A 24,583-nucleotide genomic window follows, 5' to 3' on the forward strand; every position below is an offset into this window, starting at 1 on the left:
GCACCCTAACTAGAGCTCAGTCAGTTTGTGTAATTTCATCCAATGGTTTACGTAAAAACGAACACTTTTATATACGTGTTTGAAGCCGTTATGCAGCGGAACGCTGGCAACAAAGCTCCGCCTGATCAACACTATAAATGATAAATAATCCGCACTTGTATAGCGCCTCTCAGAGTAAGGACTCCAAAGCACTTTACACTACAGTGTATCATTCATCCATTCACACACACATTCACACACTGATGGTGATGAGCTACGATGTAGCCACAGCTGCCCTGGGGCGCACTGACAGAGGCGCCCCACTATTTAAATCAGTCGTTTGTTTTTCTCCCAATCAGTTACTAACCAAAACCTCATGCTTTATGCAAAATATTAAATGATTTTCAGCACACCAATCTTTACAGAAAACATAAAAGCCCTAAAAAACGGCAAATAAAATATATTTAAAAAACCAAATTCACTTATCACTTAGAGAAGTAGTTCCCAAACTTTTCTGCCTGACCAACAGATGTTCCTTCGTATTTTTACATTATTTAGAAATTTTCATTATATTTGGAAAGTTTTTATTTATAAATAAATATATAAATCTCTTTTTAAATTTTATATTTTACTTTTTTTATGATTATGTGGCACACTTTGACTTCCATACATAACACATCAGCATCTGCCTCTTTTTTACGCCTTTTTTTTTACATTGTTGCTACGTCTGTCACATTTGCGGTGTTTTACCATAATTTCTACATCCATCATGTCCCAGAGAGGGTTACACCAACATCAAACCCAACGTTTGGAGCTTGTAAACTCCACACACCTCTCGTGCAGCACCAGCTGTCTGATGCTGCAGCGGCGTCCATTTTCCCAGCTGGATAAGTGAATTTCTTCAGCAGAGTCAATATTCTGCTTCATAATCAGAGTCAGTCATTACCAGACAAAGTGATCAGTCAACAAAGACCAGACCTGCCGGCAATTATACGTTTTATCTCATATTTGCGATCTTCATGTTGCGCACATCTTCTCCTCTCCCCGACTGGGAGCCTCACGGCGGGAGGCGATTTTCAAACTCTAAAATCTCCCAAACTTTGCTCAGCCTGAAGATTACACATCTCCACTTTCTTTTGGTGTAAAGTAACTTCATGAGGGATCGTATTTGTAGATGAGACTTGTTAAAGTCAGCAATGAGGCTTTGGTGCTTATAATGAGTAAGTCCCAACACTGACAACAACGTACTGAATCTACAACCAACATGCATAAACTGACAGATCGGTCCCGCCTACTTACACTGTTGGTCTTTTTTTTAAATACGCAGTAATCGTTGTTCGCCTTTTTCGCTTCATCCTGCATCCTAGCAGCAACCACTTTGGCGCCTTTGGAGTCTGTGTTTGTTTACGTCATCCTGTATTCAATGTAATTGGAAAAAAGAATCTGGGGGGGACAGATCCCCCCCCGTCCCCCACCCTATCTGTGCACCTGGAGCCATTGGTAGACCTTCTAAGGCTACAGTAGAGTGTGGCTATGCATCCTGCAGAGAAAATTGTGTAGCTACTGCTGGTTTGTTTAGATTTATAGGCAACATGTTTAATATATTTATGCACACAAATCTGTAAATGTTTAGGGATTTTAACAGGTGGGAGTGAGTGCGTCAGTGGGACTAGATATATCAATAATTTCTGTAGTATCTCGGGTGCTCTTCAAGATCATAACAACTTCAAAAGTAGATATGGAAGAAAAAAGTCATGATCTGAGGCACTCCGAAAAATAATTTACTATAATATAAGTCGATGCGTTTTGGTCACGGGCGACATTTTTCAGGGCATAATCCCCTGAAGAAGGTCGCACGCAACCGAGACGTTTAGGGATTCTTGTCTGAATTATCAGAAATCTTTCTTTCTTTCTGTGTTTTCTGTTCTTCCTAAATGCAAATCATAAAACTTTGAGTTAGGTGTATAAAAGGAACATAGTAATGTGTGTTTTAAATTGTGCTTGTTCATTTGAGCATGATGCTGATTTTTTTACAATTAATAACACTTTAAATTTCCCTTGCAGATGAGGAAATCTTGGCCTCGGTAAGTTTTTCCTTTGACAGCTGTGAATACATTTGAAATATTGGTCTTAGATCAGTAAGCTGAGGCTGTGTCACCTAATGGCCTTGTCATGGTTACAAAACTAATTCAGACCACATTTTGGTCGACACACACTCCAAATTAGCATTAACTTTACCAACAAGAGCAGATCTGAATGCGAACACGGTGATGAAAAATGCAACTCTAATTGTTTTGATGGAGTATGTTTGCTTGTCCTCCAGCCAGCTGTTGTGACTGACTCACCACTGAAATATCCAGGTAATTTTTTTTTCTCCTTGGCTTTACTCATACTCGTACTACAACAAGTGTCTCCAAACTGTTGTTTAAAGCCTCTCGTGATTTGATTTGGCCTTTGAGTCAGGCGCAGACATGTAACGTGTTTTCCATGAATTTCCCCCTGCACTGCGGTGGCAGTCTCAGCCCTTGTCCTCGCGCCAGAGAAAACATTGACGTTAAAGTCTGAAGTTTGACTGCATCCAATGAGTCATCCTGATTTATTCTAGTTATTGTAATGCTTTACCCTGGAAAACAAGACTGGGTCATTTCTTTACTATTAAGCAATGAGTGGCGGCTGAGGGAAACAAGAGGTGTCTTGTTTTAGAGAACTATCGCTGTAGGAGACAGTGTTAGCCCGTTAATAAGACTTAATAGTCAGAGCATATATCAGATTCTTAAGTAAACATTGCTTAACGCATGACTCACAGTGAGTTAATGCCCAAATTACTGCAGGATATTTAATAAAATCCTGTTACTCACTATGACTTAATTATCACCACACTGTGAATTAATGTGATTACCTAAAACCCTCATAGATCATCACTTAATGAATGTCTATTTGTTTTTAAACCAAACAAAAATTAAAGGCGTAGCATTTTTTGAAGGAATGCAAATTGCATTATGTCTTTCCTGCAAACTAAGATCACCTTATCCTGAGAAGTAGCGTTTTTTTTTTTCAGAAATGCTGTTTTAATGCTGAGTGCTGACAAACATCACTGATAACTGCTGGAAATCTGTTAAAGCGAAAACTGGACATAATATCAAAAGCTGAGTAATACAGGAAAAGCTCAAAGTCTTTAAATGAAGCCTTTCACTTCTTTTTGAAAAGCAGAAAGTTTTAGCTAACATTTCAAACTGTTTATTTCTAATCAGCCCAAAACATTCACAAAAAGCTGACCTTCTTAAAGAAGAATTCAAAACAAAAATCATAGGCTGAATGCTTTGTTTCATAATTTGTTAAAACTGCTGGAAAATCGTAGGAGACAATCCAAAATGTGTGGAAGACAAACTTTAAGTGTGTTGTGAATGACTCTCAGCTAATATAATGACAGCTTTTAACTTGGTTTGATTACAATTCAACAAGTTTGAGCTTATCTTTTGCTAATCTTGACTGATACTCCAAACATTCAGGGGCGTGTCCAGGGAGTGGCCTGGGGTAGCAAATGCCACCCTTGGAATCTGATTGGCCACCCCAGGTGCCACCACTTTGAATTCCCTTTAAATGGGTGTTTCATTGTCTACAAAAAGCTTAGAGTAAAATAAATAAATAAATAAAATAAAATAAAAAGCATAATCATTGGTGCCACCCATGCACAAAGTAGTGCCTAGGTGCCTCACCTGGGCCACCCCATTTTAAAAGATCTGGACATGCCACTAACATTTATCAGCTCTAGTTAGCTAATCTTTGAAATTAATTCAGTTGTTTATGTAATATTCTGCTAAAACCATTGAAAAACAGTAATAGTAATAATATACTACCATTATCGGTATCGGTATCGGTGCATCCTAATCTCTTCCTTTCACTTCACAAAAACTGTCTTCTTCTTCTGCGCTTCATAATCGTTTTTTTGAAAAATGTAACCAGTCACTAAAAACTAAACTACTTTGAAAAAGTCTAAAAGAGACATTCATGTGATTGTACTTATAGTAAAATAAATTAAAAATACTTGTCATTTAGTAATGATCTAATATTAAGTGATTGATTCTTTTTATGAAGTTAGATAGTAACTCCATGCATCATATTTGATGGACACACTGTAATAATATGTAAATGAAAAAAGTAAATGGAGGAAATTTTCAGACCCTTATGAAAAAAGATCAAAAGTATATTTTATGTTTAAATTTGCTGAAATATCAAATAACAGCAAATTGGTGTGCATTAACTGGCACTAGTTCTTTATGGGCTGCTTTGTTTCTCTATAGAAACTTCTCCAGATTCCCCAAGCATCAATCTGAGGCCAGATTCAAAGGAAACAACACCAAGAGTTTCCGTCATCGGTAAGATATGATGTTAAAAAAATAGTCAGTAAAGAAAACACGTTTTGTCTAGCCATGTTGGGTACCATTTTTAAACCAAAGTGGCACACGGGGAGGAGGTTTTAGCACCACCATGAAAAAGAGCAGCTTGAAGTTCAATTCTTCATTTTTATGCTCTCTGTCCACAGCTGGCAGCTGCAAACATCTTACGAGGCATTTTTGCAAGCTTACCCAAAGCAAACCCTTCGAGAGCTTTATTTGACCCTATATTTCTGAGCCAAATTGGCTTCATGTGGATGTGCAGCACAGAGGGTGAGAGGGTGAGAAACCAAAAATGAGTGTTCCTCTTGGAAGGATGAGCTGTCCCAAGTGGCCAAAGGCCAGATTCATAAAACATGAAGGAAGAGACAAGTGACAGGCTAAATGTGTGTTTGTGTGACAGGAATATTGGAAGCAACGGAGCATTTATGACAGTAGGATAAATTACGTTTGTCTCACAGAGATAATGTTTTTGTCCTCATGTAGCCACCGGGAGGCCAGCGTCACGCTTTTTGGATAGAAAAAAGACAAGATCAAAATGTCTCGCTCTGTGGCGCATGGCCTGTATTTTTTTACTCCCAAGTCTTTGTAAAAGTGCCACGCCGCCTGTCAGAACACTACATTGCTGTAAAACCACTCCTGTCATCCAAAACTCCACCTATAAAAAAACAAAATGGCTATCCATGGAGAGCAACACGTGTTAAAGGAATTCCTTTTTCTATCTCTTTAAATGTTGAGTCAGAAATAGAATTCTCTGTGTTCTTATGACTTAGCATGTGTTTTACCTGCTTTTTCACAGGTACTAACACCTGTGCCACATCGCCGGGTATATGTGGTCGTGGAAAGTGTGTTCCCGTGCAGACCGGTTACACTTGTAACTGCGAGCCTGGATTTAAGCTCAACGCCCTGCAGACCAACTGCATTGGTAAGTAATAACAGGAGCGAGAGATGAATGGATCAGGACAGGGAGGAGAGTGGGATGTTCGAACACACTCCAGAGACCACAGCTGCTTTTTCTGTCATCAGAGCAATGCAAGCAAGTCCTGGCAAAGGGTTCGTAGGAAATGATTGGCCCAGTAGGGACACTAAGTTACTTCTGCATCATGGGTCCCCGGAAGAGCGAAAAAATGAATGCAAGTCAACAGGGCTAAAAACCTTATTTTCTAATCCGCTTTGCCTTACACCCTGGATCGCACATATGATGCACTGCAGTTTAAATGAAAACTATTGATGGGTGTTTCGACCACGGCAGTCACGTACTTTGAGATTTATTAGCTTGTAAAAGTTCGTAATTAGCATGACTACAAACTAGAAATCAGTACGTGGCATATGTGACGTCACCACATAATCTCCTCTCCCCAAAGTAGCCGCTACTTACCAAATGACCAGATTTATGGTGGTTATTTCCTCCTGTGGGAAGTTTGCTGAACTTACAGCCATTTTCCCTCAGTTTTCTCCGCGTCTGGTTCGATGACGTCACTTTTGTGAAGCGCATTTGTAGTCCTGGACTTATTTTCACACAAAACCTAAAATACCATTTTCCCCCGTACGAAAAGAAGCACATTCTTGGTATCAAAATGCGTCTTTAAAATTCACGGACATCATATGAGAAATCCATGGCACAAAACAAACAGAATTAGAAAACAGCGTTTTTAGCCCCGTTGACTTGCATTAATTTTTTCATTCTTAAGATAAGATAAGATAAGATAAGTTGACCTTTATTAGTCCCACAAGTGGGAAATTTGTTTCGTTTTCAGCCAAGCAAAGTAAAAGTAAAAGTTATGCTGCAGAGGGAGAAAAACATTAAAACATTAAAATACAATAAGACCGACCGCAATGAGATAAAATAAACTCAATACAATAGACAGTTTATACCTTAAGAATGGGTTAAAAAATAATAAATAATAACCATACTAGATACAGCTAGAAATACAGAGTACACTTCATCCGACAGATTTATTGTAGAGTCTGACAGCAGTGGGGAGGAAAGACCTCCGGAATCTCTCTGTCCCACACCTTGGGTGCCGCAGTCTCCCACTAAAGGAGCTGCTCATAGCTGTCAAAGTCACCTGCATGGGATGGGAGATATTGTCCAACAATGGTCCGGAAGTGACATAGGCTCCCTATATGTCTTGCAGGAATGCATATTACCCATCCTTTGTCTGACTTTTGAATTAAGATCATCTCATGTTGAGGAATAATGGAGTTTTAACTGTTTTGTTTGAATCTGGGAAATAACAGATTTCAAAAACAAAATTTAATGACACTTTTGTTTTTAATGCTTCTGTTTGGATACAGGATCAGGAGCTTTTCAGAGATATAGCAGCCTACTTTACGATGGTCCACTGTTACTTCATACACTAGAAAATAATTTAAAACACACCCAACTTTACCAGGTCTTATGAATTGCTTTATTCTGATACTTTTCCCTAAGTGGAAAGGATCCTATCTGACATAACATTGTAGCTGGTAGAAATACGATTTGTGAGAGAATCACACGGGAAGTTAGGGGTGGGTGGATTAATACAAATATCAAGAATATCAATTACCACTATTATTAATGCTCATCTTCTTCTGTAAACTCCTTTTGATTTACGACCTTTTTTACCCTCCTTCTCAAGTAGAAGGAGTTGTTGACCACTGGCTGGAGTTCTCATGATGGCAAAGAAAGGAGGATAAATGTTTACAGCCAGTTTAATGTTGATAATTTTGTAGAAATGAAATTCGTTTATATAATTACTTCTTGTTTAGCAAAAATCCTTATGTTCTGTGGTTTATTATAATTATAATAATTGTGGTCAGCAAGACCAAATCACAAAACCAGTCAATGAACTTCAAATTGAAAGTAGAGACTTGATATTGATACTAGTATCAGTATCTGCAGTACTAGCAATGTATTTATGGGTAATGGATCGACACCAAAAATCAGGGAGCTGAATATGTTCTTTTTCTGTACTTTTAAATAATTTTAATGTGGGTGCCATAGACAATTAGTGGTGTGGTGGAAGTATTTCAGCATTTTTCTAAAAAGACAAACAAAAGATTTAAAATAGTGTCCATAGACATGAATTACGTAGATGCCCCATAGCCGCCATAATGGATGGGTCTCCTCACTCTCCAAAGTCAATGCAGAGTGAGCAACTTTGCCCATTTTTGTGCAGCCTATAGTTACAACAACTGGCATACTATTGAAAACAGATCACATTGTGACTTTTCTAGCATACCTAATGGGATTTTATGTTTGAATGTATTTTTTTATTTATTTTGTATAATTATATTTATATTTTATTTATCGTGCTAAACCTTGTGTCTGAATTTGTGAAAAAGCTTCATTAAATGTGTTTTTTAGATGGGTAAGCACCTTCCTCAGTAGAAACTAATGCATTGGGGGTGAATGGAGACCCATCTAAAATGGCGGCCGGCCACTACGGCAGCTCCAATAGGCAGCGGGGCGTCTACATCTATGATGTCTGTGATGGTGTCAACATGACCTGAGAATGTAATTAATATCTGCCCATTATGCCTTGAGATATGTTGCTAATTGAATCAAAGAGGTAATGGCGAAGTCTTAAAGGGGCATTATGGAAGTTTGACAGCCAAAACACGTATAGAAATAATAAATTTCTTCTTAATACATTCTCCTGGAATGCCCTGGTCCTGTAGAATGAGCCCTGGCATTTTTACTGTGATTTCCTGTTTTTCTGTAAAATCACAGAAAAAGAGAGATGCTTGGGTCGAGCAGGCTGCTTCACGCGCGTTCACGCTCAGGCATCGCCCGTAGTATTTGCTATCCGTAGCTTTAGCAGCAGAGAGAGAGGCAGTGCCAACTCAGAGACGTTGTCGCTGTTCCTAACGCCTAGTGACGAACCTAGCTACATTTCTGAGGACCCTTAGCTACTTTCTGTAGAACTTTCTTCTAGATATTTCCTGCAAATTAGCAACAAAATAACCATTTTTGCTCCGAACCGTTCTTTGGTTTGATGTTGTTTCAAGTGTCATCTAGGATATAAAAGTTACAGATATTATGGATGTTACTGGTGTGTAGCTCACCTTGTAAGATGTCTGACTCTCAGACTAAAGACCTGGGTTCGATTCTGGATGTGAACATAGTTTATTTAGTTTCTTTTTTACATTAATGATAATTTTTTTACAGTAAGATGCCCAAATTTTTATTTGAGACTCGCCGAACGGCATTGAATTCACAGATAAAAAAGATGTGGGTTCAACTTTCATTTTGGAACAATTTTTCAAGCAAGAGAAGGGAATGATCTGAGCATGCAGGACTCAGCCATCTTAAACCGTTGTCGGCTGTGCTGAAGAGAAAGGTACAGAACCAAATTATTTAATTAATTAGCTGCGCGTTCTCCTGTCCTCTGTCCTCCGGGCCACACACACACACACACACACACACACACACACACACACACACACACACACACACACACACACACACACAACTGTCTCAGCTGTTATTTTCGTTAAGGAGTGTGCACGTACAGCATGCGCACCTCGCGCACGAGCCTACTATTGAAGCTGTCGTTACGCTTTTGGCCTGAGGGGGCAATCACGAGCATAAAAATTCAAAAGTCCGTAAAGTCCCTTTAAGTGAAAAATGTTGTTCAATGTGTAGTTTTTTGAATATTTGATGAGGCTAACTGTCAGCTATCATCACACCAAATTTCAGGTCATTATTAGTATGATTGACAGAATTAGAGCCCTATTCTTTAGGCTAAGTTTGATAAAAAAAAATCTATCCAGTAGTTCTTGGGATATTTTGCAAAAGAGAGCATGCACACACAGAGGAATGACAAGAACATCTTTATCCTTCCCAGAGGCCGTGGATAAAGCTTTTATTTCACTCAGCCTGGTTCAAGCACCGTGCAGTGCTCAGAAGCTCCCAAATCATTTATTTAAATGTGCTCAGTGTGTTTTGATAAAGGCATCAGTCGTCTACTCCACCTCTTTCCTCAGATGTGAATGAATGTGAACTGGACCCATGTGAAGGCAAGGGCCGCTGCATAAACAGCTATGGCTCCTACACCTGTCAGTGCCACAGCGGCTACAGCCAGGTGATCACTCAGAACAGGAAGTTCTGTCAAGGTAAGACACAGTCCAGTTTGCAGGAGCAGAAATTTTGCTTCCAACGCAAACACAGTCTGTTCTTAACTCTCTTTGTTAAATCATTTTAAGTTCTTGTCCATCAGCACCTCGCATTTAAAAAGCATCCTGTGGTGATTAATGTGGAGGAAAACTCTCATTTTGAACTTCTTCTTGGTTTGTGTTCAACTGGCAGACATTAATGAGTGCAGTATGCCCAACAAGTGCCTGAATGGTAAATGCGTCAACACTGAAGGATCCTACGCCTGCGAGTGCAACAGTGGCTATGCCAAGTCATGGAGAGGCCTGTGCGAAGGTGATTCATCATTGCCAAATGACGGAGTTAAATAACACAATTTAAGCAATTCCTGTTTGTTTGCTGCTATCATTGTGGGGATTTTCCTACAACCAAAGCCAGTAAGAGAAGTTTGGACTCTCCACAACAGAGAAACTTATCGTTTCTAATCCAACTGTCTTTTTCCTTGCATTGCTTTGCCCAATGTTTGGCTAACCTTGTTGTTGCCTTAATTGATGCTTTCATTTTCCACCCTTCCCTTCAGCAGACGTAGATGAGTGCAGAGATCCCAGCTCTTGTCCCAACGGTATCTGCGTCAACACTGTTGGCTCCTTCCAGTGCCAGGCCTGCGGCCCGGGATTAAAACCCATCAATGAAAGATGTGTAGGTAAGCCAAGTTCACACCCCATCAAAGCAGCAGGACCACTAACACCCCCCCTCCCACACACACACACACACCCCACCCCCCACCCATCCAAGAGTCCTAAAGGTGTTTCCATCTCCTCCATGGAAACAAGCCGGGTCTCCCTCTGACACAACAATAGCTTCCTGTGTTGGGTAACATTTAAACTGATGTAACTGCTGCTCTTTACTGGCATTACTGAGAAGTAAAAAAATAGGCAGCATGGCAGCAGCCCATGCAGTTTAAGACCTGTCAACAGCTTATAATGCAGTGCAACTGACCAAGTAGCACGAGCTGAATCAAATCTGCAGCCTTGCGGCTTTCTTGCTCAGAGGGACGCTCTGACTAGTGATGTGCATGAAAATTAAAAGTTAAATGAACGTTTTGGAGGACTTTATATTGGACATTTTATGGACAGAGTGAAACATTCTTGGGGTCTCATTATGAGCCAAAACCACAGCGGTCATGGTCATAAAGCACGGACCGAACACAACCTTCTTCATTCGTCTGGTGTCCAGTATCTTCCTTTAATCTCTCTGTCTCTCTGTATTGTTTAAACACATTTATGATGTTATTGCCGGTCCACTGATATCTGTAAAAATACTGTTTATAATACTTCAATTTGGTAGAGTCCAAATATTTTCTCTTGGCTGCAGCCTTAAAAAAACAGAGTATTATTTTTGGAGGGCCCTGGCCACTGTAATGTGGAGCCCAGTAAAGGCCAGCATGGCTTCATTACCACTGTTGGGGTAGGTGAGAGAACTGAGCAGTCACACGAGACATATGAGAGGGTCAAAAGGTCAATTCCCCACTGCAGAGGTGGTTCACGGCACGTAAACAAATCTCTCTCACCCATGATGATGTCGGCTATCCAACTTTCAAACTCCTAAAAGGGATTAGAATGGACTACACAAACGATCGCCGGCTGCACTTGGTGAGTGTTGTGTTTAAACTAGCACACACCCGGAGCTCCCAACTCGACAGTATCCTGTTGCATAACAGCTCGACTGGTGTTACTTACATCGTCTCCTCTGTATGACCTTGCACACCTCTAATTTTTCTGGAAACCTAAGCCTTAGTTGCAATCCAACAATGTGCAATCTTATAGACAAATGATGGAAATGGAGGGTAAATTTTGTAGTACTTTTCTTTAAAGTTTGAAGATGTCGTTGTCTCCAAAAAAAACACATTTAAGCTTTTTTTTAATTTGTCAATCTGCTAAAAGGGTTCATTCTGACTAAATCTGTTTGTATAAAAGGGGAGGTAAGCGTTTTTGCTCTTGATGGTCCCAAAGGCAGCACTAACAGGTGTATATTTGACGCAGTGGGAGTTGCATAAAACAGGCAGTGCTCGGTTTCCCGTGTTTGCTTCAGTCACTTGCTGATATGAGTGCAGTCGTTTAGGCCCAATTGGCCAAATCGAGGATAAGCCTAATTGTCGATGTGATAAAACCTCTCCTTTCCCTTCTTGGGGTTTATTGAGGAAGCCTGAGTGATGCAGAGTGATCGTAGAACCACCGGACCGCTTTGACAGATGGCTGGCAGTGCCCGTGGCTAGAAAAACAATACACGCTCTGTGACTTCTCCTTGTTGTTTTGACTGTGTGTGTCAGGATCTGTTTCAGCTCTCAGCCATGTCCTTCCTTCAAAGTTTTTATCTTTTTTGCAGGAACATGCTTCCTCTCTCCCCTTTTCCTTCCTCTTAGAAGATCTCCATCTCTCCTGCTTTCAGCACAAACTCAGTAAATCTTTAAAATACTGGATGAGTCCCACTAATAAAGCAAATAGTCTCTGGATTGTCTGTTTGGACTCATTAAGTGCAAATAGAAAGTCTAGTGGAACCTGTTTGTGAGTGAGGTTGATGTAGTTTAATGAGCACAGTTATATTTAACTCTTGAATCATGATTTATTATTCTGAAAACAAATGTTATTAAGAAAATGTGGATATGTTTTTACACAAAAAGAAAGATTTTGCAAATGGATTAGCGCAGGCCCTGCAGCACAAAATTAAAAGCAATAAAATTACATTAATAGAACAGTGGAACAAAAATACTGCATTCTTTTTACGTCCAGTGACAAAAAAAGTTGTTAAAAGATTTGTATTAAATTATTGTTTTCTTTTTCTTTTTTCCACTGATTTGGCCCCTAAATTGTACAGTTTGCATGCAAATGAAGCCTAAAATCAATTGTTCTTTTCTTTTTCTTGTCTTTAGATGTAAACGAGTGCCTGAATCAAACCGTGTGTGGTCATGGTAGGTGTGTCAACATGGAGGGATCCTATAGATGCAACTGTTTCCACGGCTACAAACTCTCGCCAGACAATGTTTGCCAAGGTAACTTCCTGTCAGAAGGTCAGCGGCACATTATAAACTCTGCAAATCAGAGAAAGAGCTCTGTGAATAGTTCTCAACTGCTCTAGTGCAGAAAACTTTGAGCTACCACCAAAGGCTATAAAACAGCTGCCCAAGAGTTTGTGGTTGTCTTTATTTTCTGAATCCTCCATCTTCTCCCCTTCGCCATATCTTTCCTCCAGATGTGGATGAATGTTTGCTTCCGGGAGTTTGTCTCCACGGCCGCTGTGTTAATCTTGAAGGCACCCACAGATGCACGTGTTACCATGGTTACCAACTCACCTCAGACAGCAAATCTTGTGAAGGTCTGCAAATAATTATGTATCGCTATTGAATGTAGCTCCTCACCGCACATGTAGTTCTCCTCTCGTGCAACAGTGTAATGTCAGCAGAGAACTTCTTTTTGTTAGATGTCAACGAGTGCACAACGGGCACCGCCTGCCCTGCGGGAATTTGTATCAACACTGCAGGTTCCTACACCTGCCAGACCTGCAAGCCTGGGTTTGGACCATCTGCTGATGGACTGCGATGTGAAGGTAAGAAAATAGCTGTCTAATGATTTACAATAATCTGCAGTGATGTAGAAATATTGGTGGATACTGATGAGACATTTGCCAACTTGCAGTAAATTGTTTCTTTTTGTCTCCAGATGTTGATGAGTGTCAGGGTGGCTTGTGCTTTGGAGGTGTGTGTGCCAACACAGAGGGATCCTTCACTTGCACCCAATGTAAAGCTGGCTTCAGGTTGTCTGAGGACCGGCGGACATGTGAGGGTAAGTTCAGCCTCCAGTTTTTCATTCAGTAAAACCATTAGAGCTGCTAAAAACGTACTCAACACGCCTCTCCACTTTGTCAGTTCACTGTTATTCACATATCCCGAGTATTTTAACCATGCATGCATGTGTGGGTTTCCCTCAGATATTGATGAGTGCCGGTCCTTGTCTACCTGTGCCAACGGGATCTGTCTAAACTCTGAAGGGTCTTACACCTGTGAAAATTGCCCTACTGGGTACAAAGTGTCGTTTGATGGAGAACTTTGTCAAGGTTGGTTGATTTATTTTCCTGTTTCAACTGTTTGAAAAGCAAAACTTGGTAAAACATTTCATCCACCCAACATTCAGGATTATAAAATAAGTTAAAGTGACAAAATGCTTGTTTTTTTGGGTATGAGGACAGCTTAATGAACGTCTTCGTTTATTGTTCCACAACAGATGTCGACGAGTGTTCTCTTCCCAGCACATGCCCTCGGGGTACATGCACAAACACAGAAGGTTCATACACATGTGTTGTCTGTCACCCTGGATTCAGGGTTTCTGAAGATGGACTGCATTGTGAGGGTGAGGCTTTCGGTCTTTCTGCACAGGATAGGTTTTAATTCAAGCTCAGGTGGTTGCAGGTCAAACTAAGACAACATGAGAGGAAATAAAAACGTTTCAGAAGTGATTTTGGGTTGTAGCTAAGCAGCAGGTGTTGCCACTTGAACACAAAGTACATCAATCTCAGCTCATAACTCTTAGACATCACATCATAGCTGGACCATTCTGCTTTTGGCTCTGATCAGACGAGACACCAAACCTCAAATAGAACAAAATGATGTCAGACAAATATCCTGCTGATTGCTGAGCTAAAAAGATAAAGGTGTTGTCATTTTTATGCCTAACCGTCATCTAATCGATTACAACTGGCAGTCTTTATTTATTTGAAACCAGGGATTCGTGTCTCTGTTATGACGTGTGCATTTATGTCCAGATGTGAACGAGTGCTCGGTGGCTAACTTGTGTCTGGGCCAGCTGTGTTTGAACACCCCAGGATCTTACTCCTGCAGGAGCTGTGGGTCAGGCTTTGACCTTTCTGAGGATGGTCTCACCTGTGAAGGTAAAACAACCAAGTCTGTGATCAAGCTTTAAGTGTTAATCCAGGAACCTGATCAGAAGAAGGTCCTCACAGTGCCCCGTCATTTGTCATGACAAGATTTCTGAGATCAATGCAATAAAAGGGAAACCCAGAGAGGATAAATGTGTCATGACTTCATGGGAAGCAGAAGAGAAATGATTATTTAGAAAGACTCAGTAAGTCGTGTACTCTGTGGTGATTTTTCTAATGGAAGTGTGGATCTAGCCTGAGAGGAAGATTCCCCGCTGATATGTGTCTTTGTGCAGGGAAACGATACCATCAAAGCAAGTCCAAGTCAATCTTTTATGGGATTTTAATGGATGAATCTGATGCCATGGAAAATATTAGAGGTTTAATTTAAAATGAAGTCAACCACCTTCCACGAACTGCATGAGGCTCGTCTTTGTTGAACTTTCTGTTCACCTGAAGGCAAAACATCTCAATCACTTAACAGCAGCCCCTCGATTTTTTTCTCTCCCTGAGAAATACAATCTGTACCAACTTCAAGAATTTCCAAAAGATCACATATCAGCAATCTGGCAACAGTTTGTGGATCTAGTGATTATACGTCACCTGCAATAGTTTGCTATTTCAGATTTAATGACTGCATACTCATCTTTCTTCTCTTTTTAATAACACTCTGTCAGTGCTATCGAATAAAAAGGCTCTGCTTACTGTGTGTTAGGCGGCATGTTCAGCTGAGTCACAATAATCCATTAATAGTTTTGAACAGATAAGACAAAAGTGGAAGAACTTTTTGAGGTGATAACCTAGAGCTAACCTTTTCTTCTTCTCTAATATCTAGATATCAATGAGTGCCAGGCTCCAGGTGTTTGTGCTGCAGGTGTTTGTGTCAACACAGAAGGCTCCTATTCCTGCATGGCTTGTGACCCAGGGTTTACAGTGGCACCCAACGGCCTCTCGTGTGAAGGTAGGGCTGAAAATGATGATTAGTTTTACAGTCTTCATCGTGTAAGCCTCTGTAGACCATGATGCATGGCTTTCTGACACTGTGGTCTGGACACTGCTCTCGTCTGATTTACAGATGAGTGTGTCATAGGGATGATGTCTGTGTTGTGTAAATACAGATGTGAATGAATGCGAGGACACCCGCCTGTGTCAGGGAGGCCAGTGTACCAACACCATTGGCTCCTTTAGCTGCTTGTGCCCATCTGGATCCGAGCTAGTGGATGGGACCTCATGCAGGGGTATTTATACACATCCACATGAAATATACCATTAGTGGTTATCCATCTTTTGTGGCTTACCACATGTTGGCATGTTGACACAGCTGTGTGAGTCTATTTGTGCTTGTTTGTGACACAGACATCAACGAGTGTTTAACCATCGCGGGAATCTGTGGAGAAGGCAGTTGTCTGAACACCGAGGGTTCCTACTCCTGCTTATGTCCTGATGGCTTCACCGCCATCGATGGAAAGCCCGGCTGCCGAGGTACAGTAACACGCTGCAGCCAGATCACAAACATCAATGAGACATCGTTATTCGTGTAACTTTATGAGCTCTATGTAACTGGGTGAGGCAGATTCAGAACTGAATATTTTCAGAATGATTTTTTAGCAGCTTGAATCATTTTTTCCCGCCTGCCATGTCTGTTTTTGGCATGCAAGTTTTTCCTCATTCAGTGCAGACAGGCTGTCCTCACCATGCTGCCCTGGGTGCTGAGGCCGTTTGGTGTAATGGGCCGTGGCCTCATCAGCTGTCTCAGCTCACTCTGCCTGAGCTCGGACGCTAGTTTGATGTTATTCCAGTCACACCCAGTGACCCACTGGTCATTCAGTAGAGGGGAAAATGGAGCCTTCCCTTTCAACAAACTGGAGTGTTTGCTTTAAACTACAAAGAATTGCTTTGGACAGGATTTTAGAATTGAATCTGTGTTATCTTTAGTAGCTCTTGCGAAAAAGAAGTGAAGTTAAGTTAGTAGTAGATTGCCTGCCAGTTAATATCCAGTCATGAGATGAAGCAGGTAGAGTCAGTGCTCAGCTCCCTTAAAGATACTTGCAAGGTCCAATATGTAATTGGCAAGATTTACTGTGGAGAACTACAGTTAGTACTCAAGCGTGGATATTCCTCTTCTGAAGTTTTGGCCATGCAGCCGTTTCAATGTCATCCACTCACGGTGAGCAAATTGCAGAGGCTGTTTCAGGTACTTTGGCTTCCCGCCACAATAAATACTAGGCCCTAATTATCCTATAAATCAGCAGTTGTCGTATATTTTCTTGCAGACTGCCATAGTGTGTTTCGTGCTGACACAATGCAAGCCAGACCCCTCTGACATGAGTCTACAGAGGGGGAGAAGAAGGGAGGAAAAGGGTTTGTGAGGTCACGGGAATGATAGATGGGTTTAGGTGTGTGAGGCCAAAATGATGCTTGGCCTCAACATGGAAAAGGCTTAATAAACGACTGACAACAGACTGAAACCCATCCATATCAACATGTTTTGTCATTATCCTGTTGTCCCTTCCAAATGTTATTAAGCCATGGAATAACTCTAAACCCACAGACTTACTTCATTTGTCTAGTTGGAAGTTCATCTTGTCATCTCTGCGACTTAAATTTGGTTTTCAACGATAAAAAAGCAAGACTGGCATTCCCCCTGTAATGTTTCATCTTTCTTTCCTACCCCATTTTTTTACCAGCTCCAAGATCCTTGTAAGATGTGGTGTAATGTAACAATTATCAACCCATCTACAGCTAATCAAGCATGTCGTGTTAATTTTAAAAGTTTTTGTGTAAAAGAAATTTCCCCAGCCTGCAAACGCTGAAGATTGGGTTGATTCCTCATTTTGTTCCTTCTTTGCCAGCACAGTTACATGCTTTAGACGTTATGGGTATTTAATGCTCAGAAACCAAATTTATCTACGTCCTTTTCACTGTTTTCTGACTTTAGATGTGAATGAATGCAGCGGAGACGACGTGTGCATTCGTGGAGAATGTCTAAACACCGAAGGCTCCTTCTTGTGCTTGTGTGAGGCTGGCTTCAAGTTCAGCATTGATACAGCTGACTGTGAAGGTGAGACAAACTGAAACTCGCTTGCGTTGTCCAGTTGTGGTGTCATGTTGGTTGTTGACCTTGAATGCTATGCATGGGGTTTCTTCTTCCTGAGTAAACAAATGTGTTAGCATTAGCCGTTTGATTGCCATGCTACATTAAAGCTGAACCATTTCACCTGTTGGCTTTGACTGATTATCTAAAGTGCATGCAGACTTGCTTCCAGTGAAAGTGTCCAAGCCTGACTGAGGCCCTGTCCACACGTAGCCGGGGATCTGCCAAAACGTAGATATTTTTCTACGTTTTGGCCTGTCATCCACACGAAAACGGTGTTTTTTCACACGAAAACAGATATTTTTAAAAACTCTGACCAAAGTGAAGATCTGCGTTGTTTCCGTTTTGGGTGTCTGAGTGTGGACAGACAAAACCGGAGTTTTAAGGTCCGCAACGTCACTTTCCGCGACAAAAAAATGCTGACATCACGTGTGCGACCTGTGTTTACACTAGCTGACAGCATGGATGCCCTCAGAGCTGCGCTCGCTTTATCAATTGTCCAAGCGCTTTCTGCTTGTTTGTTTTTGCAAGCGGAATTACTGCTCCTTGAGGAAGACCACAGACAAAGGACGAGGTTAAGAACGGGGGAAGTACTGCCGCCTACAGGTCTGGCATGTCCTTAACAACGTATTTATCCGGGTACGTGTGGACAGTTTTTTTTTTAAAACGAGGTGGTGTGGATGCAAGTTTTGGGAGGGGCGGATATTCGTTTTTTAAAAAAACCCGGCTACGTGTGGACTAGGCCTTAGAGGCTTTCCTCAATGATCCAAAGGCCGAGGGTTTGTGTGGCCGGAGCACTGAACTCCAACTTCCTTTAAGAAATTGAGATAATGTAGTTTTTGGACATGTTGTTGCTTGCCTCCTTTACTGAGGACAGCTCTCCACAGGCTTTATGGCCAAATCCAGTTGCACGGCCATTATGCCACAAGCAAAGGAGTGGAGGGGGAAACATAAGTTTGTGTACATGCAGTTTTATTAGCATGTGGTTCTCAGTTTTTATGAGAATCTAATATACCTTCTTTTTTTTGTCTTTCTTTATACAGACCAGGATGAGTGCAAAGACTTTGGAAGCTCTGGGTGTGGATCCTGGCGTTGCGAGAACACCATTGGCTCATACCGATGCTTCATGCAATGTCAGCCTGGTAGTTTGGAGGAAGGATGTGGTGAGTACCTTAAAATCCTTTTTAAGGTGTTCTATGTCTTTTACATTTCCTTGTACCCTTTTGGTTGTTACAAAAGCTTGCTAAAGGATGCTATTGTACACACACTCTTTCCTCCTCTATAATTTATATTGCATACCACTTTGACATAGAGGCTTATTTCAATTAAAAGCTATCAAGTATTTTCTGTACTAAACATCATGAAAGAATGAAGAGAAATAACTCATCTTATAGAAAGAAGTACCTGGTCAGTTTAATCTTAGCAGAAGACCAGAAACTGTTAACAGTCTCATCTTTTTGAGTTAATGAAATCACTTTGGAAGGTGAAGAAAGACGTTGAAACCTGATCATCACAGATCCCTTAATGGAGAAAAGACTGGGTTGTAGTCTCATAATGGTATGCAAACCATGCGATCACCCATCTGCCTGTCAGAGTTAGTACTTATTCCAGAGCATCGTTTTAATCATTCATGAAGAATGACCTGTGGAGTGGCAGGACTAGACGCCTCTTGGGTGTGTTTTTGAGTAATTCAGATTGTTACGATTGTAAACATGCAATTGAGTTGAGTGCACTGCAGCTTTAAATGCTTCTTTGACCAAAGATTTTTACTAAAAATGTAATTGACGGGGATAAGGAGAGGGATATTTTGCAGTTGCACTGACAGAGCGACTGAGGCTGCCTCCTAAGTGCATTTTATGATGTTGTCTGTCTGGCACCAGCTGAAGAGTGCTGAGGCTTGAGGTATGATAAGGACTGATGAGAACCAGCTGCTCACCTCCACAGAGTTTACCACCACTTAGTGGTTCATTTAGGTGCAAGTTGGTCTTGACTTGCATTCTTTCTGTTGGTTTAAGGGGTCTCAAAGATCCTGCAACCAACACTCACCACCCTAGATTAAGCACCAATCCCTTTACCCTTGGGAACCCAGCTTCACACACAGTCGTGGCTTGTTTTACCTAAGGAAAGATGTGGGACATGCTGCCGTCACCTCAGTAAAAGTCCAAGGAAGGAGTACAATTTCTTGAGGGCATTTTTGTCTGCTTGTAAAAACCATCAGAAATTTAGGAAGAAACCAGATGCTATAAGTTGCCATTTCTGTAGTTTTATTTTTACTCCAAGTGGCAGTGGTTGGTCATTTCCAATGCTCATATTTAAACTAAAAAAAAAAATCTAAACCTTTATGTTTCATTTAAAAAAAACATCACCCACTGTAAGTGCATTTGATTTTAGTTCTAAGTCACCCTTAACCAATGCCTTGTCTTTAATAAGGCTTGCTTTAAGGCGGAAACTGTCTGCGGTCACACTCTTGCCAACCTCCCACTCCTGTAAACGTATAGAAACATGACGACTTTAACATGTGATGCTCTGCAGATGGAAGCTGTTTTTCCTAGAAGTACGAACATGGCATGACAGAAAAGCCCCGATTTTTGTTAACCTATGACAGGTTGTGGCTCTTATGTCTACAATTATGCTTCCCTGAAAATAAATACCTCACCTCATGTGCACCTAGTCGTGTGTGAAATAACCTTTGCATATGGGTCCAATTAGACTATGGGTTGCCCAAAATATCTGGGAGTGTGTAGGCCAAATAGGGAGAGCCAGCAGTCATTGATTCATATATTTTCATCACCATGCGCTCTAGGCAAACTTGTGTCATAGAGACACAATCATAATACTGTCAAAGCATAATCAGAGCATCACCGGATCCAGGAAGAAGGTCTTCCTGAGTTAAACGGTTAGAATGCATGCTCATTTTAGCCTCCTTCAACTCCTAACATCATCTTTTCCAATCTCAGCTGAACTTTTTACCATTTTCTTTACTTTTTATCTTCCATTTAGACAATTTACAGCTTAGATCATCTTGCATAACTCACTAAAGCATGGAAAATCCTGTCCTTCGATGACAATTCAAAGAGTTCTGTCACCTAAAAAAAAGCTCAGATGAGAAGCCCTTAAAGATCACTTTGTTTCATTGCTGTCATTCCTCCTGGGGATGGAAATTTGATTGCATCTCATCACAACATATGGTTTGCAGTTCCATTTGTACACATGAATGAAATGCTGCCTTCAGATGGTGATTATTTTGTTTATTAGCATAGAGACTTCCTCCCAGACCTCCCGGCTGGCTGCCAGTGTTGTTTCAACATTCATAAATTCGCTTAAAGAACTGTTTTATTTGAGAAACAGTTTCAAAAACCCTTCAATTCTAACAGTTTTCACCTTACTTAGAAATGATTCCTTAACAAGCCTCTCGAAGCATCTGTTGTCTTTTTTTTTAAACAACACAAAAACTCAAAGCTGACACTAAAAGCCACTTTGCCATCTCGAGAATGAAAATCCAGTGGGCCGGTGGTTTCCAGTGCAGTATGCGTTCATCTGTTCTTCCCCTTCTCATCTTGCAACCAGTTGAGCCCACAGTTCCATGCTAGCAGTTGTGGTGCTTCAGCATTTCCTGTGTAAAAAAAAAAAAAAAAAAAAAAAAACTCGCAAACAACAGACAGTTTTGTCTTTGGTTTTATTAGCATGTGGGAGCCCTTCGTCTCTGACCTCTGAGGTATGTCAGGGAAACAGCCAACTTGGGACAGGAACTCTGAAGCAGGACGAGTCTGTCCAACAAACCTCAGAAGGCAGTTGTCTGTGCTGGAGGAGAAGACACTCTGGCTGGGAGCTCAGATAACATCAAATAGGTCTGGGTTTCTCCAGCCAACTTTCTATTCTCGCATTTGATGCAGCTTTTATTACTCAGAGGCTCAGTGATGGTGGTTAAAACACTGCACTGTTGATTGGATATCAACCTAATTATTCATCGTTTTATCACTATTAATCTTTATGCATATAAATTATACCAGATACTTGACTAAATAACTGGTCTGATAAATCTTCAGATATTTACCATTTTATAGCTCTCAATAATGCTTGAGCAAGTATCTGCTACGGTGAGCAAACTGCAGCTCACTGTTCAGCGGGTTTTTACAAAGTTTGCTCCACTAAATGAATGTTTTCTTTCAGTTGTAGAAGTTCCCAGCCATCTAAATGTTGATGGTTTAAGCAGGTGTGCAACAGCTGCAGCTTAGACATCTCATGGGGCTTACAGTTATGTCATTAGCAAAAAGATGGTAGGGGATTCCTTTAAAAGAGCTCAGGATGTTCTGGAGAGGGAGCAGGTAAAGGAGGAACAATAGAGGCCCTAGCACAGAACCTTGTGGGATACCGTGAGTGAGGGAGGTGGTGGAGGACCGAAACTTGGAGCTGGCCACAGAGGAGGAACGCGCAAACAGAAAGGAGGGAGAACCGCTGTAGTGCAGTTCCTGAAATGCACAGGAGTGCTCGCCCCGTAATCAGAAGGTTGCAGGTTCGAGCCCCGCTCAGTCTGTCACTGTCGTTGTGTCCTTGGGCAAGACACTTAACCCACGTTGCCTGCTGGTGGTGGTCGGAGGGACCGGTGGCGCCAGTGCTCGGCAGCCTCGCCTCTGTCAGTGCGCCCCAGGGCAGCTGTGGCTACATAGTAGCTCATCCCCACCAGTGTGTGAATGTGTGTGTGAATGGGTGAATGACTGGTTGTGTTGTAAAGCGCCTTGGGGGGTTCCAGGACCCTAGAAGGTGCTACATCAAATACAGGCCATTTACCATTTAGTGTCCCAGCACTTCCTGTAGAAGGTGGTGATCAACAGTGTCAAAGGCTGCAGTTGGGTCCACTTCAGGAATTCAAATACAAATAAACAGTTTCAGCTAATTCATCAGTAATAAAGTTAGCAGCAACTGTGTTTAATAAGCAGGTCAATTATATAATAAACATACCGACATTTGAAAACGTTTCCTTTTATCTATTGTTTACTTATTCCTGATGCTGATGTAGCATGTGAGTTTCGTCTTCTAGTTTTATCTCAAAACCAGTAAAGTGAACATAAATACAAAATTGTTTTTAATAAAAACAAACTCTAGTGTCCCTTAATTTCAGTTAAGCCAATCATATTATTGAGAGGACTCTGGCGTTGTGTTTCCATCCTTTTGCTTTATTTATTTATTTATTGCATAAGTTGATGAAAACATGTTTCATTCATTTCATTGAACTCCAGTGTTGCCGTAGAAGACAAACTTTCCAGCAAGTCCGTGAAGAATGTTTCTGATTCTGGTTTCTTAAACTGAAAACAGGCATAAATCAGTGGCAAACTGAACTGACCAGAGAATAATTTCGCTGGATAAAAGTGTGAACAATAAATTCTCTGATTGTTTTTTTTAAACAATTATAATCAGCTCCTCTGTCCTGCTGCATCGGCTCTGTGTTTTACTCCCCGTGCCAAGAAATACTACATCATGTTCGTAAGAAATTGCTAACAAATGTTGCTTTCAAACAGTAACTGGTGAGGAATCAGCAGAGCTGTGAGAAGGTCCAGAGTTAACTGACACACATCATGTAGTTCTTCATATTTATCAGACTTGTTTTATGATTTTTCACCATGCTGAGTGCTACGTTCCTGCCAGACTCCATTTTTTCAAGTTAATTATTTTCCTTTATTGAAAAAAAAGCATTGTTTTTAGCATTGTTTAGGGTGATAAAAGTAAAAATCTGCCAGATCTGAAGTCTGTTTGGGTGAATCCTGCTGCTGGTGCTTCTCACTTATCTGACACCATCAGCCTTCAAGATACACACTGCACATGGATGCAAACAGAACGTCCCTTTACACTAACAGCAAAGTTTGAAAACCCTCCCGAGTAATTGTCTACTTCTGACGTGTTATGATGGCAAAGATCTGTTGGGTGTGATGTTTGTATTTGGAAAAGCATCGTTGTGTTTACAGAGGCAGCAGGAGAGTACAAATAACACCTCGTGGTCTTTTCTCGACCTGCAGATATCGACGAATGCAACAATGAAACCCTCTGTGGAAGCCACGGCTTCTGCGAGAACACAGACGGCTCCTTCCGCTGCCAGTGTGACCGGGGATACACCAACCCGCCAGAGGATGTGACCAGATGTGTGGGTGTGTAGCAGATGTGCAAAAAGATCATGGTTTAATACACATATATGGGTCTGTATTAGAAAAAATGCATAGCCCCCAATAAATACACAACTTTGGACTTTTTAAACTGGTTTTCATCATTTTCTTATGGTGGGCTTGAAATACATTTTATTTTCAAGTAATTTTAAAAACTAATTCCTTCTAGTTGTCTTTAGTTTCATTCAACAACGTTCAAAGATTTTAGAACATTTTAATGCAGAATTAATTTTCCAAAAATGTGTCATTTAATGTATGTCACTAAATTGGGCTTTTTTGACTTTTAGCTTTTCTTAAGTTATACATACATTTAACATAAATGTTGTTCTTATTATCACACAAACTATACAAGTAAATAAATTAGATAAATGATCTCTGACAAAGTCATTTATCCACTAAGGAAATTGATTCAATATTACATGTCTGTGCAGTGCTTCCCCTAGGAATTTTTCCAGCTGTGGCGGTGGGGCCCGGGGTGGGGGGGTGGGGGGTGGGGGGGGGATTATGACACGTCTCTAAATAAAGTAAAATTTTCTAGTGCAGAGAGGAGCCAACCCATAGAAGCACTGATTTGATCTCATTTCAGAGAAAAATACAGTAGGTCAGATGCACCTAATAAATAAAATTACTAAACTCAGAAATCTGTTTCTTTGCTTCACTGTTCTGGTGCTGAGAATATCACTAATGCGGATCAAAGGAGATACAGATGAATGCACCTCTTATTTATTATTTGGAAACTACATTTACTGCAGCTGGCAGAGGCAGAGATTGTTTCTATTGATACACGGAGTTTACAGAATCATTTAAAATTTTAATAGGGGAAGACTGCAGGAGGGAGCGGTAAAATACAGGTGGTCCCCAGCAAAAACAAGAAACTTTACGAGTCTGACGAAACCCGCTGGTTTTCCATCAGGCAGTCACGAGGCAGCTCCAACGACCCAGTGGCTGTGCTGGG

At 40.9% G+C, this 24,583-nt stretch overlaps 1 protein-coding gene across 2 annotated transcripts in view; it reads left to right on the top strand.

Moving 5' to 3' along the window:
- Positions 1-24,583, top strand: part of LOC107392044 (latent-transforming growth factor beta-binding protein 2) — an 87,003-nt gene that overhangs the window by 54,028 nt on the left and 8,392 nt on the right. The window contains exons 13-32 of one of the 2 annotated variants that reach the window (XM_015969616.3): positions 2,044-2,063; positions 2,303-2,339; positions 4,281-4,355; positions 5,173-5,298; positions 9,345-9,473; positions 9,667-9,786; positions 10,031-10,153; positions 12,380-12,499; positions 12,700-12,822; positions 12,928-13,053; positions 13,167-13,289; positions 13,435-13,560; positions 13,728-13,853; positions 14,266-14,391; positions 15,215-15,340; positions 15,498-15,617; positions 15,736-15,861; positions 17,318-17,440; positions 18,517-18,636; positions 23,485-23,613. In XM_015969616.3, the coding sequence (XP_015825102.3) occupies positions 2,044-2,063; positions 2,303-2,339; positions 4,281-4,355; positions 5,173-5,298; positions 9,345-9,473; positions 9,667-9,786; positions 10,031-10,153; positions 12,380-12,499; positions 12,700-12,822; positions 12,928-13,053; positions 13,167-13,289; positions 13,435-13,560; positions 13,728-13,853; positions 14,266-14,391; positions 15,215-15,340; positions 15,498-15,617; positions 15,736-15,861; positions 17,318-17,440; positions 18,517-18,636; positions 23,485-23,613 (2,244 nt within the window). The remainder of the gene's footprint in view (positions 1-2,043; positions 2,064-2,302; positions 2,340-4,280; positions 4,356-5,172; positions 5,299-9,344; positions 9,474-9,666; positions 9,787-10,030; positions 10,154-12,379; positions 12,500-12,699; positions 12,823-12,927; positions 13,054-13,166; positions 13,290-13,434; positions 13,561-13,727; positions 13,854-14,265; positions 14,392-15,214; positions 15,341-15,497; positions 15,618-15,735; positions 15,862-17,317; positions 17,441-18,516; positions 18,637-23,484; positions 23,614-24,583) is intronic. The other variant, XM_054741567.2, reaches the window with a different exon arrangement.

The sequence above is a fragment of the Nothobranchius furzeri genome, chromosome 18 (genome assembly GCF_043380555.1).
Source record: "Nothobranchius furzeri strain GRZ-AD chromosome 18, NfurGRZ-RIMD1, whole genome shotgun sequence".
NCBI classification, from domain to species: domain Eukaryota; kingdom Metazoa; phylum Chordata; class Actinopteri; order Cyprinodontiformes; family Nothobranchiidae; genus Nothobranchius; species Nothobranchius furzeri.